General features: G+C 45.9%; 2 protein-coding genes, 1 long non-coding RNA gene and 1 other non-coding gene across 5 annotated transcripts; 3 read left to right on the plus strand and 1 right to left on the minus strand.

Annotated features, from left to right (window-relative positions):
- Nucleotides 1-1,233: 1,233 nt before the first annotated feature.
- On the plus strand, nucleotides 1,234-8,128 carry trnau1apb (tRNA selenocysteine 1 associated protein 1b). 2 transcript variants are annotated; one of them, XM_086172130.1, is made up of 10 exons: nucleotides 1,234-1,369; nucleotides 1,603-1,810; nucleotides 3,313-3,410; nucleotides 3,720-3,819; nucleotides 5,092-5,144; nucleotides 5,297-5,425; nucleotides 5,868-5,984; nucleotides 6,080-6,380; nucleotides 6,489-6,531; nucleotides 7,398-8,128. In XM_086172130.1, exons 1-10 carry the CDS (start codon nucleotides 1,365-1,367, stop codon nucleotides 7,532-7,534), a joined length of 1,191 nt encoding a protein of 396 aa, XP_086028256.1. In that variant the 5' UTR covers nucleotides 1,234-1,364; the 3' UTR covers nucleotides 7,535-8,128. The 2 variants fall into 2 exon arrangements, with proteins under 2 accessions (XP_086028256.1, XP_086028257.1); XM_086172131.1 differs by having other exon boundaries at nucleotides 1,245-1,324.
- trnaq-cug (transfer RNA glutamine (anticodon CUG)) lies at nucleotides 1,245-1,316 on the plus strand. The gene has a single exon. It is a non-coding gene; the product is annotated as a tRNA-Gln (tRNA).
- A 52-nt stretch (nucleotides 8,129-8,180) lies between the features above and the next one.
- On the minus strand, nucleotides 8,181-11,681 carry fitm1l (fat storage inducing transmembrane protein 1, like). The gene is made up of 2 exons (XM_086172132.1): nucleotides 11,413-11,681; nucleotides 8,181-9,630 (listed from the first exon to the last, which is right to left on the minus strand). Exons 1-2 carry the CDS (start codon nucleotides 11,679-11,681, stop codon nucleotides 8,949-8,951), a joined length of 951 nt encoding a protein of 316 aa, XP_086028258.1. The 3' UTR covers nucleotides 8,181-8,948.
- Nucleotides 11,682-11,783: 102 nt separating this feature from the next.
- Nucleotides 11,784-12,457, plus strand: LOC147219354 (uncharacterized). Its single transcript, XR_015108681.1, has 2 exons — nucleotides 11,784-11,915; nucleotides 12,009-12,457. It is a non-coding gene; the product is annotated as an uncharacterized LOC147219354 (long non-coding RNA).
- The last annotated feature ends 237 nt before the right edge of the window (nucleotides 12,458-12,694 follow it).

The following is a 12,694-nucleotide window of genomic DNA, read 5'->3' on the forward strand; positions in this document are numbered from 1 at the left end:
TAATATAGTTCACTCAATTATAACTTTTATCGACTTTTAAAGTGTATTTACCGTGTTTTATTTTGGAATGTTGATGTTCTAACAGGAAGTGGAATGACGTACTTCCTTTATTTAAGAACGAGCTGAAAGTACGTCACGTGGCAGCAACTCCTTTATTCGGAAATGTTTTACAGAAGGACGTCAAAACAATAAATAATATTTTAAACAAATTTGTTAGTTCACTCAACTAAACGTTTGATCGACTTTTAAAGACTGTTTACCGTGTTTTATTTTGGAATGTTGATTTTCTAACCGGAAGTGGAATGACGGCAAAGTTCTTCATTCACAAAAACAGAATGCGAAAGTGCTCCCCCAATTTTATGTTCTTTCTAACGATTTTGAATTATATAAAAAAAAATCCTTAAAGCTTATGAAAAAATCCAAGAACCAAAAAATGTACAGTTCGATGTCTGCAACAATTTCCTTCGGCATAAATAAAGTTGTTCTCATCTCATCTCTAAAATAAGAATAAGAATAAGAATAAGAATAAGAATAAGAATAACGATAACAATAACAATAACAATAAGAACAACTTTATTCATCCCAAAGGAAATTGTTGTGCCAGAGTTTCAAGTAAAACATAACAGTAATAAATAATATTAGTGAATTGTATAAACAGTAAAAAAAAATAAAAAATAAAAATAAAGGGGGAGGGGGAATAAGAAATACAAATAAAACTATAAAGTGTCAAGTCAAGGCTATAAAGTGTTTTAAGGTATTAAGTGCAAAGATTTGAAGATTCCCTGCAGCTGAAGGAAGAGGAATTAAAATTTATCTATCAATTTATTTAAATATTTTCTTTTACTTTCTCTTTTAGTCTAGCATTAAATATTTCTCACAAACCTTTAACACTGTTATCTTCTGATTACATACGGAACGAATGTCCGTATGTCCTTTTGCTCCCTCATCACCGGTTGTTTCATTGACATTAGATTCAACCTTGCCATGTTTATTCGTACATCTGTATATTTGTTTATTCTGTTTCTGTTAAAAAAAACTCTCCGGTTACAATAATAAATAATAATAATAATAAATATTGTCTGAATCGATAAGTATGGGATGTAAGGTCAATTGTTTTTACGATAAACCTGACAGTTAAACAGTGGGAGCTCGCGAGATCAAGTAAATCTCGCGAGACAAAGCGTTGCGGTATGTAGCGCGGTTCTTTGCCAATACTTTCTGCTAAACTTAGCACAATCCTTAGCGGTTCCATGGTGTAATGGTTAGCACTCTGGACTCTGAATCCAGCGATCCGAGTTCAAATCTCGGTGGGACCTTCCTTATGGCAAGTCTGATAGTAGCCGGTAACAACGGGGATCAAACCAATGGGGTAATATTGAAATTAGATTTAATGAAAGTGACGTGACGTTACGTTTAATAGGTGCAGGTTTCTGACTGCAACCACCAAATACCGTTACGCTCGTTCGGTATTTCACAGAAATTTTATCATTTCTGTATAAGGTGTCTTCTTTCATGACGTGTAATTTATTTCTACATTAATCCGACTACATTAATCACTGCAGTTTTGATTGGTCTTTTATTTTGAAAAAATTACCTTTGCAGGGTAATCGACCGGAAGTGTCATACGAGCTTGAGACCGGAAGTGGACCTGCAGTCGGATTTGTGTCGCTTGGACGTTGGAGAAACTTTGACAATTACAACAATTTGGGGCTCTGAATCACCGAAAATCGCCACCGGGCCCCCTTGTCCATCTCCACAGATACACAACATCAAGATGTTCAATCGACAAACGAGCTTGTGGATGGGTGACGTATGTTTGAAATCCTTCTGTCACTATGCCTACGGTAGCTTAGCGTTTAGCTTAGCTAGCTCGCTGCTAGCGACCGTGCGTGACCCCTCCTGTAGTAAAAGGTTAGTGAGTTGTCATGTGTTGTTCAGATACGACCACTTTCACTAACCGACGTCATTGTGTTTTTAAATACCCAGATTTTCAATCTTTACCGGAATCTTCCCTCTCATTTTAACATAACGTCAAGAGGAGGATAACCCAAAGGCTCCACCGTAGCTAACAATAAAAGTTAATTCGCGTGTAGTAGCTGTGTAACATGATGTGCTTAGCAAAGGTTAAACACGACGAGAATGAACGGCTTGTAATATTTCATCCTTTCGACTCTTGAGTAGATTTTAGTGTCATAGAATTTAGTCCGATGTTGATGTTGAACGTTAATCCTCAGTAATTAGCTTGTGTTTGTTTACCCTCCCTGTTGACTGCTCCTTTCATGATCCTCTGCAGGAGGTGCAAAACAAAAATAAACAGTCCGTAAACACAGAAAATAGCTATCCAGTTTAGGGTACATGTTGTTTTCTTTAACTCCTGATTTTCAGAAACAAACCAACTGTTATCAAGAAAAATGGTTTGTAAACAACCTTTTAAAATAGTTAGCATTTAGCCGTATGCTCTTGAAACTCAAAACACTTTATTAAGGGTTTTTGTTGTATTTTATTCTGATCCTTGTCAAAGTGTTTTTCGTGGTAACTGGATTTGAATTTCTTCTTTATTATGATACTTTTCTCATGGATTTAAGGGAAAAATCACAACAGTAAAGTAGTTGGTTTTATTAAAGTAGCTTTTATTTTTTCATATTTCTGATTTAGTCACAACTTATTCATTTGAAATTTTTAATTCTCAAGCTGAGCAACTTAGCACATATGTATGAAAAGATGTATTAAAACCTGCACTTCTGTGCTAGTGATGTTTACGTAAACAATTTAAGTAGGTATCACAATTTTCAATAAATGGTAATTCATCGTCTGACATCACACCCTGATCTTGAAGTACAATAATAAATAATAAATAATAATAATGCATCGGATTTGTATTGCACTTTTCATGGTAGTCAAAGACGCTTTACAAGTGAAAGACAGAAGACACAGATAACATATGCATATATGACAACATATACAGTAACATATGAATACCAAATTATCAGAAATGCTCCAGAGGTATATTGATCCATTTGATGCCATCAGTGTCAGACTGACCACACCAATGCACATGCTGAATCATTGAGTTTTTGACTTTGCTCCCTGCAAAGCATTTTATTTAAACCCTTAAAACTGTGGCTCAGGAGGGGAAGTCAGTCTACAGGCGCCAATGTAGGCATTTCTATTTTAGCATCTGTGTTTGGTGGTCCTCTATTGCATTCCGAGCCAAAGAGAGCTGTGTAAATTCTCATCATGCACTGTCACAAACAATGGCTTTTGGTGTTTATTAAACGTGATCCATGTAAACGTCTTCTGGCTGGCCTCTAGTTGGACCCGTACATGGACGAGAACTTCATCAAACAGGCCTTCAGTGCTATGGGAGAATCCCCATTTGGAGTGAAGATCATTACTCACAGGATAACAGGGTAATTGCGTCATTTTAAATGTTGTTTTTCTCTTAAATCATATCTTATTTATCATTCATTTCTTGCAAAATATTTTAGACATTTTTTTGGCTGACTTTAAATAATTCCTTGATGTTTTGCCGCTGGTGTTTTGCAGATTTCTGTCTTCCTTTTGTTTTGAGGTGACTAATTATACAATTACTTATTGAATTCCCCATATTTCTGAAAATACTTTTTTGCAAACATAACAAACATTGTGATTTGCACATTTGCAGAAAATCCAACATGTTCTCGTGAGACAAATTCCTCACTTCCCGCTTCCTCCCCCAGGGGTTCGGCAGGTTACTGCTTCGTGGAGCTTGCAGACGAAGCGAGCGTCGACCGCTGCGTCCAAAGACTCAACGGGAAGCTGGTCCCCGGATCCAACCCGGTCAGTCCTGCCATGTAGCAGCCAAATATCTCCCCTTTATTCAAATACTGTCTGAATACTTAATTCTTTCTTACTTTCATTGCTTTTCCCCTTTATTATTAGACTTTGTTATCACGCAGTTATTAATTGTGGGGTTGGGTAGTGATAGTGGAGCGCAACTAGCTGGGGTTACCAAACAAACACTGTGTGATTAATGCTTTTGTCGAGTGAAAAAACGTACCTAATTCTCTAGTTAAATTCTCGGGGTGTCACGATTTCTGTGATCGATTATCGATTCACTCCTCCAGCCTCACTCTGCCCCTCCTGGTGACTGTGAGCCAAATGTTTATTATGTTTCCACACCATCTAAACAGCGTTTTGTTTGTTTTTTTTTTTTGTGACTTTTTGATCAAGATTCACTCCAAACGCTGTCACTCACAAAATAAGAAGTTGACCAATATGTGAGAAAAGAAATGAATTTCTGTTAGAACTTAAGGATTCAAGATATCAAGAAGAATAAATAGCTAAATATTTTGTAAGAAAACGTGAAAAATGGAATAAAAGGGTTAATTGCACTGCACTGTATGTAAGGTTCAAGTGTTCAGGGTTGTGCCGAATTTATTGCGATGGCCGCTCCGCGGTAAAAAGTTTTTCAAGCCGTTTGTTTTCGCATTGACTGTCCTGAGGTGGCGGCCGGGGTGACTTTTAAAATTTAATTTAAAACTAAAAAAGCAGTCGCCGCCTGTCGATCTCACTGAGTTTCGAGCGCGGTGACGCACCTTCCAGTCCGGCATGAGCCTTCGGGCGAAACCGGAGCCCCTCGGCGACCGGCAGCCGTCTGTGCTGAGATATAATTGGAGCTGTTGAATCGTGACACCCGGAGTTAAAGTTAACACCCCGGTTCCTTTTCCTTGCTTTTGCTGCCGCTTTCCCACCCCCATGTCACCAAAACACGTTTAAAAACGTGGCTTCGAAAAAAAGCTCCTGCTGGCCCCTTCCACGTGAACGCATGTCCGTGTCGGGTTGGGCGTTAGCGTCTTGCTAACGCCGGCCCGCCGCCGCCGCCGTTTGTACATAAATGCACTTTGTTTGACGGCGGCGAATAGAATCTCTGGTGGGAACTAACTGAGGAAGGGGCTAAAGGCCGGTCTGGGTGGAGGAGGTATGTAAACACCCAATAACAGCAACCACAACGACTCCACTCCCTGCTCGCAGCAAATATCAAGTGTTTTTCTACACGGCGCGGTTGTGCGACCTCCGCTCAGCGTGTGTGTGTTCTCTCTCCCCTCGCAGCCACGCAAGTTTAAGCTAAATTATGCCACCTACGGGAAACGTCCAGAGGCGGGGTGAGTGCGATCCGAGCGAAAATCCATCTATTCTTTTTACGTTTTCAAGAGGTCGCTAATGTTTTTAGCAAATTAGCTGAGGAACGTCGACAGCGCGTGTGCGTGTGTGTGCGGTGTCGGTAAGGATAACCCGATGTCCGTGGTTCCCTCAGGCCCGAGTTCTCAGTGTTTGTGGGCGACCTGGCCTCAGAGGTGGACGACTACCAGCTGCACCAGGTTTTCAAGAAGTTCCCCTCTTGCAAGGGAGCCAAAGTGGTGACGGACCAGTACGGATACTCCAGGTACGCCGGGCCGCAGGCGGACCCACCGCCTGTCTTTAACAAGATATATTAATGTTTTCCTATTTCATATTTTTTTTGAATGTGCTGTCACTTTGAATATTACTGCATTATATGTTTAAAAGTTTACAATAAAAAGTGTTAATGTTTAAAAAGCTGGTTTGACCTTTGACCTCCAGTAAATCATCTGTCTTCGACAGAAGGCTGAAGGAATGTTTTCTTGCCGTCTTTTTGCTAAAACTATTGTTTTCCCCATATAGGCTAAGCAAGAGCAACTCACAATTCAAGTGATGCTACCTCATGTTAAAAGTAAAACAACAAGTTTCAGTTCTACCATAATAATACCCATTATATTCTGTTTCTCATTTATAAGTGGCCATTAAATGCCCAGTATGGTGTGTGTGCCGCCGGGGGGCCGGAGCTCTGACTCTGCTTTGGCTTGCAGAGGCTACGGCTTCGTCAAGTTCGGCGAGGAGAGCGAGCAGAAGAAGGCCATCGAGGAGTGTCAGGGGACGATGCTCGGGGGGAAGCCGCTGAGACTCAGCATCGCCGTGGCCAAGAGGTAACCGCGGCGACCGGACGGAAAGCGCCCGATCGTCATCGGGCGAAAACCGGGAAGTCAAGCGTCCGCCTTTTTCTCTCTCGCCTCTTTCCCAGCCAGAAGATGAGCAGCTACCACGGCAGCCAGGGCCAGAACTACAGCAGCTACAATCCCTCTCAGTCCAGTTACTACGGCAACCAAGGCGGCGGCGGCCACGGCTACTACTCCCAGTGGGGCGGCTATGACCAGTACGGCGGCTACAACAACAGCGGCTACGGCGGCGGCTACAACAGCGGCTACAACAGCGGCTACAACTACAACTACGGGCCGTACGGCTACCCGCCGCCGGGTCACATGATGCCGCCGCCCCCCATGGGGATGCCCCCCATGCCGGCCGACATGACCGGAGCCGTAGAGGTCAGTGACGGTGAAGAGCGGACTGTTAGCCTAGCTTAGCATCACACCAGGGATCAGATTCCTTGCTTTTGGTCACGTTTTTTTTTCTTCTTTTTTTCTTCTCTGCAGAGTCAGGAGGAGCCTGAAGATGCCGAGGAGGACAATGTAGAAGGTGTGAGGCCTTCAAATGTCTTGCTTTTCTTTTTTCATATGCTCATCACTCCGTTTGTTGCTATCAGGGCGCTGCGTCTAAATAGGAAAGAAATGACATTTAAAAATACAAATACTTTGAAATCAGTATGAAAAACTTAACGGCGTATTTTTAAACCTCTGGGAAAAGAAGGAAACTTCAGAAAACCGCCTCTACATAATGAAGTTTGGCAGGAAATCACATTTATATTTAATCAATCCTTTGAAATAAGCATGAAAAAGCTAGCAGTGTATTTTTAAACAGTTCAAAAATAGTGACCATGTGATTCTGAGGAAACATCTTTTGACGCTCCAAGTTCATGAGACGTCTGACTCCAAAGTATAAATGGCTGATCTCTCGTCAGACTTCCCGCCTCCGCATTTTCCATTGGCTGTTTGCGTCGTGAATCCGACCCTTTAAAACCGGCCTGTAAAAAATGTAAAAAATCTAGCTTTTGTTTTACTGACCTTTGCACTAAACTACGAAAAAAAAGCAACCTCATGCCGTCAAATATCAGTCTGTATACTTGATACCTCTATTGTATTTAACTCACACATAAGGCGCACCTGATTATAAGGCGCGGGGTTTATATACAATCCACGCCCGCACTTTCCCCTTTAACGTTCTCATGGTGTTCTCTACTACGTCTGCCTTACAACAACAACACACACACATGATGCACTGCACTATGGGGCGCGCCGCACATTTTGAAGAAAATCTAAGACTGTTATGTGCGCCTTATAGTCGTGAAAATACAGTACGCTACTTTCATGTCAAGGTGGAATTGTGAGAAACTGGCAACAAAGCCGGCGTTGACTTGGAGTAAAGTAGCGTGTGGTGTGTTTCAGAGCCCATCCCAGAGTGCGACGTGGACCAGTGGAACAAGGACTTCATGCAGCGCAGCGAGGAGCTCTACGACGCCATGATGAACAGCCACTGGGAGCCGCTGGACTCGCCGGACTCGCCGGTGCCGTCCCTCTCCTGATGGCCCGTCGCCGCGACACAAACTGTCTCACCTCATGTCTATCGTTTCAAGCCTCATCGCAAACAACAAGGACTTTTTCCGACCGCGCACACACACACACACACGCACACACAAGAGGATTTTAACGTTTACCATGTTGGTAAGACTTGAGTGCGTTGAGGAGCAGCAGCTGCAGGTCTGCAGGCCGCTAACAGTAGCATTGCTCGTCTGCGCGGCGGCGGCGGCGGCGCCGACAACAGCCTCCGCTGTGGTTGCGAGGCCGCGGCGCCCTGTTGCAGCGGCGCTTCCCCCCTCCGGCCTCTAGGAGGAGCCAAGAGGGCGCGACTTCCTGTCGGGCGATGAAACGGTATGCAGTTTTTTTGTTTGTACACAAACGATGTCTGCCTTTTTTTTTTTTTTTTTTTTTAAATGCTCCCGAGATGATTGGTTGATCTGGTTGTCACGTCGACACGGCGGTTTCACCCAGGTGGCGGTCGGTTCGCTGTGTCTGATGTCAAAGCAGCGTTTATTTACTGCTGTTTTAAGAATCGCTATTTTGTATATATATATCTTCTTTCTGGAGATGTTTTATCAATAAATCAAATTTAGGAGGAACTTTGGTGTTTTGTTAGTTTTATAACAGAAAGTTAAAGGATTCCTGTTCTTCTTACGAGGCTTTAATTTCAATAATAACATTTCCATCAAATAAGATGACATAAAAAAGATTTTCAGCCGGAAATCAGTAAAATAAAAAGCAGCAGTGTTAATTTATTATTATGTATATAGTGTTAATATCTATCAAAAAAAGAAGCAATTGCCTTGATAACGTTTGAATATTTTAAGTACCAGAGCCATTCGCTTCCAGGAAGCCTCAGAAATGGATTAACCTCAATGTGGTGAAGTGTTTTATTTGCCGTTGCTATGGAAACCGGCGGTGTCAGTTCCGCCTGGAACGTTGCGGAGGAGTTCGGGAGGCGGACGGCGACGGGCCTGACGATGGCGATCCAGAAACCGGCTGCTGAGGGTGCCGGTCGTCGAATCAGAATAGAGTCCCAACGCTCGCTGGAGGGAAAGTCCGGGGAATCGTCACCGTGAGATGGAAATGTCACCCGGTCTGATCTGGTCCTCGCCGAGGTGCTTCAACCCCACCGAGCCTGAAATGTCGAGACGCTCCAGGAGAAGCTCCAAGAGCGAGGAGGGGCTTCGCAAATCCCCGGGATTCTAGCGTTTCACCGCAAACTAACAAAAGCACCTGAGCTGCTGGGGCAACCATCTCCCTGGAACCGTCACGATGATGTCTCACTTTGCTATTCTAAAAAGAAAAAAAACCCATCACAATCAAATCTGAAGAGAATTCCAAGACAATCAGAAGGCTGATTTGGCACCGGGAAGAACAAATTTAATCAAAGCGGTTACTCGGGGACGTGTGACCCCGTTAATTCCTCTTTCCGTCCATGTATCCGTGGGCGAGGAGTCCCTCCTCCGCCTCCGTCTTGGTGTTGAGCAGGCCGGTGCCGGGCCTCCCGGGGCAGTACCAGCTCGGACCCATACGGTACCAGCCTTGGTACAACCCCCTCCAGCTCAGGCAGCCCAGGGCGCCTCCGATGAGCTGCGTGGGGAACTGAGGGAAGTAGGCCAGGAGGCAGAGCAGCAGGAAGACCCAGAGGCTGAGGAGGAAGACGCAGAGCAGGAAGAGGATCCGGAGGGGGGCGTCCGAAAAGCCGCCCAGGCTGAGATACGGGCCGAAGACGGCCATCTCCTCGGCGAGGAGCAGGCAGCACAGGCAGAGGAGGAAGACGTCCTCGGAAACCTCGTATCCCCTCCACAGCATCCCGGCTTTCAGGCAGTCGGACTTGAGCTCCCCTTCCCGCAGCACCAGCAGCGGCTGGCCGCCGGAGACGTCCGAGACGCCGGCTATGGTCTCGTAGCAGTTCCCCGTGGCGTTCTCCAGGACGTGCAGGAGCCGGCAGAAGCCCAGCCAAAGGCAGCCGGCGAACGCCAGCCGGGAGAGGTGGCGAAGGGAGAGGGTCACCGAGCGGCGGATGGAGAAGGACAAGAGGAAGACGAACGAGCCCACGAAGATGCAGGTCCAGCCCCAGCCAGAGCGCAGGAACATCCTGGACGAAGGAGAAAAGCGGGACTCCGGTCAGAACTGTCTTAAGTCACCCTGGCGGTTCGTAGGCGGTCTGAACCCCGACCCCAAAGCTCAGGCAAGGTAAACATCCGCATATATCTGCTCGTGTAATTTTGATTTTTAAAAACCTTAGTTTTGGCAAATGGAATGGAACTTATACGTCTAAAACTCAGGTTGTGTGAAACAAAGGAGTGGAACATGTTGAGGTATCTAACAGGTTTCTTACATCAATTGACAGTTACTTAACTTCCGGGGACTTCAATCAGGTCAGACCCCAGAAGTTGTACCTTTGTTCCTCCCAATGATAACACCATTAACGGGAAGAAAAATGGCACAACTCCTTGGGACTTAACTGCGTAAGTCTTATGCAGGAAAGGGGGAACAAAGGTACTACATCTGGAGACTGACCCAAGTGACTTGACTCAGGTAAGCAGTCTTCTAAGGGGTAACAAAGGTACAACTTCTGGGGACTTTGCTTAATGAGTGTTACTCGGTTAAGGGAGCACAGAGGTACAACTTCTGGGGACATACTTACCTACTTGGACTTACAAGGGAGTAACAAAGGTACAACTTCTGGGGACTTTGCTGACTAAGTGTTACTCAGCTAAGGGAGCACAGAAGTGCAACTTCTGGAGACATACTTACCTGAGTGAGTTTACTCGGGTACTCGGTCTTACTAGGGGGTAACAAAGGTGCAACTTTTACCAGAGAAAGTCCTGCTCAGGTACTCCGACTTAATTACTCTCATAAAGGGTTACCCCCCTTACCCGAGTAAGACTTATTCAGGTAGGAGGAGGGCAAAGGTACAACTTCTGGGGAGTAAATCTTACTCCGGTAAGGAGTTGTACCTTTTGTTGCCCGTAACAACATCCCCATGAACTCAACAACCCGATTCAAGTTGGTGTCTGCAAAACAACTCTCCCGTTAACACAACAAGCCATCGCAACTTAAAGCAGCTCCCAACCCTGGCAGCTCTGGAGGGGAAACTCCCCGCAGTCCACTGGCATCGAAGAAGCCTCTGGGATGAAAGGTGAAAAGTCTTCAAGGGAAGACATTCAATTCCAGTGGCCAGGAAAAGATTTTGACAAGAATTCACCCTGACCTACGTGACTGAGAACCTCCATAGACCTTTGAAAACCTACAATTCAGTGATAAAGATCTCAACAGACCCGATGTAACTGATTATTTTACTAACGTTCACCCAGAAGGTTGATACCCTTCCTCTTGTTACACTCTTCTGGAGCACCAACTCCTTTTGCTTTACTCATAAAGAATACGATCCAACTCTGGACATGTAGTTACTGCTAATGAAGCCCCTGCTAGCATTAGCGGCGGCTAGCAGCTTATCTCCACCAAGGAGCTCCACTGAACGCCACAGGAGGTCTTTCCTACCTGAGGCTATCAGACTTTTTAATTCCTCTTCCCTCAGCCGCAGGGAATCTTCAAATCTTTGTACTGAAGACCTTAGAACACTTGATGGCCTTAACATTGACAATTTATATTTTATTGTATTTGTTATTCTCCCTCCTTCCTACCATTATCTATTATTGTCATGTTTTTGCTTGAAACTCAGCAACAACAATTCCCTTCGGTATAAATAAAGTTGTTCTCATCTCATCTTTGGGGAACTCGTTTCAGGGTCCACTGTAAAGTCCCCATTCTGTAACTAGCAGTGGCTAACCGCGCCGCAAGCTAACCCCCGCACGACGACCAGATGTTCCCTTTTCTACATCCGAATCCATCCCCGGAGTCTCGGAGGTCTCACCTGTAGAGGAAGTGGCTCCTCTTGGCGAAGACGCTGTGCTGGGAGACCCAGAGGCTGAGGGCGGGGCCGAACACCAGCGCGCCCGACAGCAGCAGGTGGAAGTGCTGCCGGAAGTAGGTGCTGCCCAGGAGGCGGGCGGCCAGGTCCGTCAGGACCACCAGCACCGTGTTGAAGATCATTTGGACCCGGAGCAGGAGCGCCTGCAGGACTCTAGCGACGGCTTGAGCGAAGGTGCGCCCCTTCGGTGAGCCGCCGGCCCACGGTTTCATGCGATAAGGTCTTAATCCTGCCCAGAATGCCGACGAGCGCCTCCGGATTAGTCCAGTTCCATAGGGAACCACGCGGGTCCTTCACGCCGTCGCCGAGAAGAGGACTTCGGAAGGAGACGTCTCCCTGTTTACTGAAGGTCCGTGGACTCCGACGCCGCGAGCTGCTTCTCCTGCAAAGGAGGGCCGAGGAGGAAGAATGAAGTGACAGCTGCCGTCTGGCATTTCACACTCCCGGTGTGTCCGACGCTCCCGCTGAACCCCGACTCCTGGTCTCCTCTGATGGTGTCCTCCTGAGCCGCTCCTCCGGTTCCCGACCTTGTCTTGCAGACCTCCTCGCGGATCCGGCCCGGCCTCCGAGAAGAAAAAGGGAAGAAAAAGAAGCGTTTGCTTCCGAATTCCTTTCGGCCGAGATCTTCCCCGCACGCCCGAGGCTTCCGAGGTCACGTCGCTCCTCCTGAGATGGTCGGCGAGGAGACCAAGGTCTTTCTCTGCAGGTCGCCGGACATTTTGACTTCGATTCACGACGTTCCGAAACTTCCAACAATCACGCAAAACATGACAAAACGCATGTGTGTGTGTGTGTGTGTGTGTTCCAGTGTGTGTATTATTAGCAGCAACCTTTGTGCTGTATGTAGGCCGAAAGTCAGCTGTTGCTGTGGTCCACCTGTCAATCACACACACACACACACACACACACAGGCGCAGCTCCGCTGTAGAGGACTAGCTGTGACCTCCGACCCCAAACATCTGACTTTAGAATAAACAAGTCGAAGGCCTTATTTGTGTGTGTGTGTGTGTGTGTGTGTGTGTGAAGTGCTTCTTACCAAACAAGGTCCAGACCATCCCCTCCTTCTCCAGCGAGGTCCTGCGGACGTGACGCTCGAAGGGTTTGCCTTTCCGCTTCTTTAATCTTAAATTCCGGCTTTAATTTCAAAGAAGCGACGGCGAATTGAAAGGCGACGTTCTCAAAGCGGGAGCGGAAATTCCGAGATTAAAGCTGGACGCCGGAGATG

This window comes from Fistularia commersonii, chromosome 25 (assembly GCF_037954325.1).
Source record: "Fistularia commersonii isolate RoL2024-O1a breed Wild chromosome 25, RoL_Fcom_v1.0, whole genome shotgun sequence".
Lineage (NCBI taxonomy): Eukaryota > Metazoa > Chordata > Actinopteri > Syngnathiformes > Fistulariidae > Fistularia > Fistularia commersonii.

Bases quoted from the DNA above. Each gene is read 5' to 3' on its own strand.
- fitm1l (XM_086172132.1), bottom strand. From the start codon at position 11,681: ATGAAACCGTGGGCCGGCGGCTCACCGAAGGGGCGCACCTTCGCTCAA. The intron at 9,631-11,412 runs GTGAGACCTCCG...TCCTTCGTCCAG, and splicing joins AGGAGCCACTTCCTCTACAG to GATGTTCCTGCGCTCTGGCT.
- trnau1apb (XM_086172130.1), top strand. The intron at 1,811-3,312 runs GTATGTTTGAAA...GCTGGCCTCTAG, and splicing joins CGAGCTTGTGGATGGGTGAC to TTGGACCCGTACATGGACGA. The intron at 5,426-5,867 runs GTACGCCGGGCC...TTTGGCTTGCAG, and splicing joins GACCAGTACGGATACTCCAG to AGGCTACGGCTTCGTCAAGT.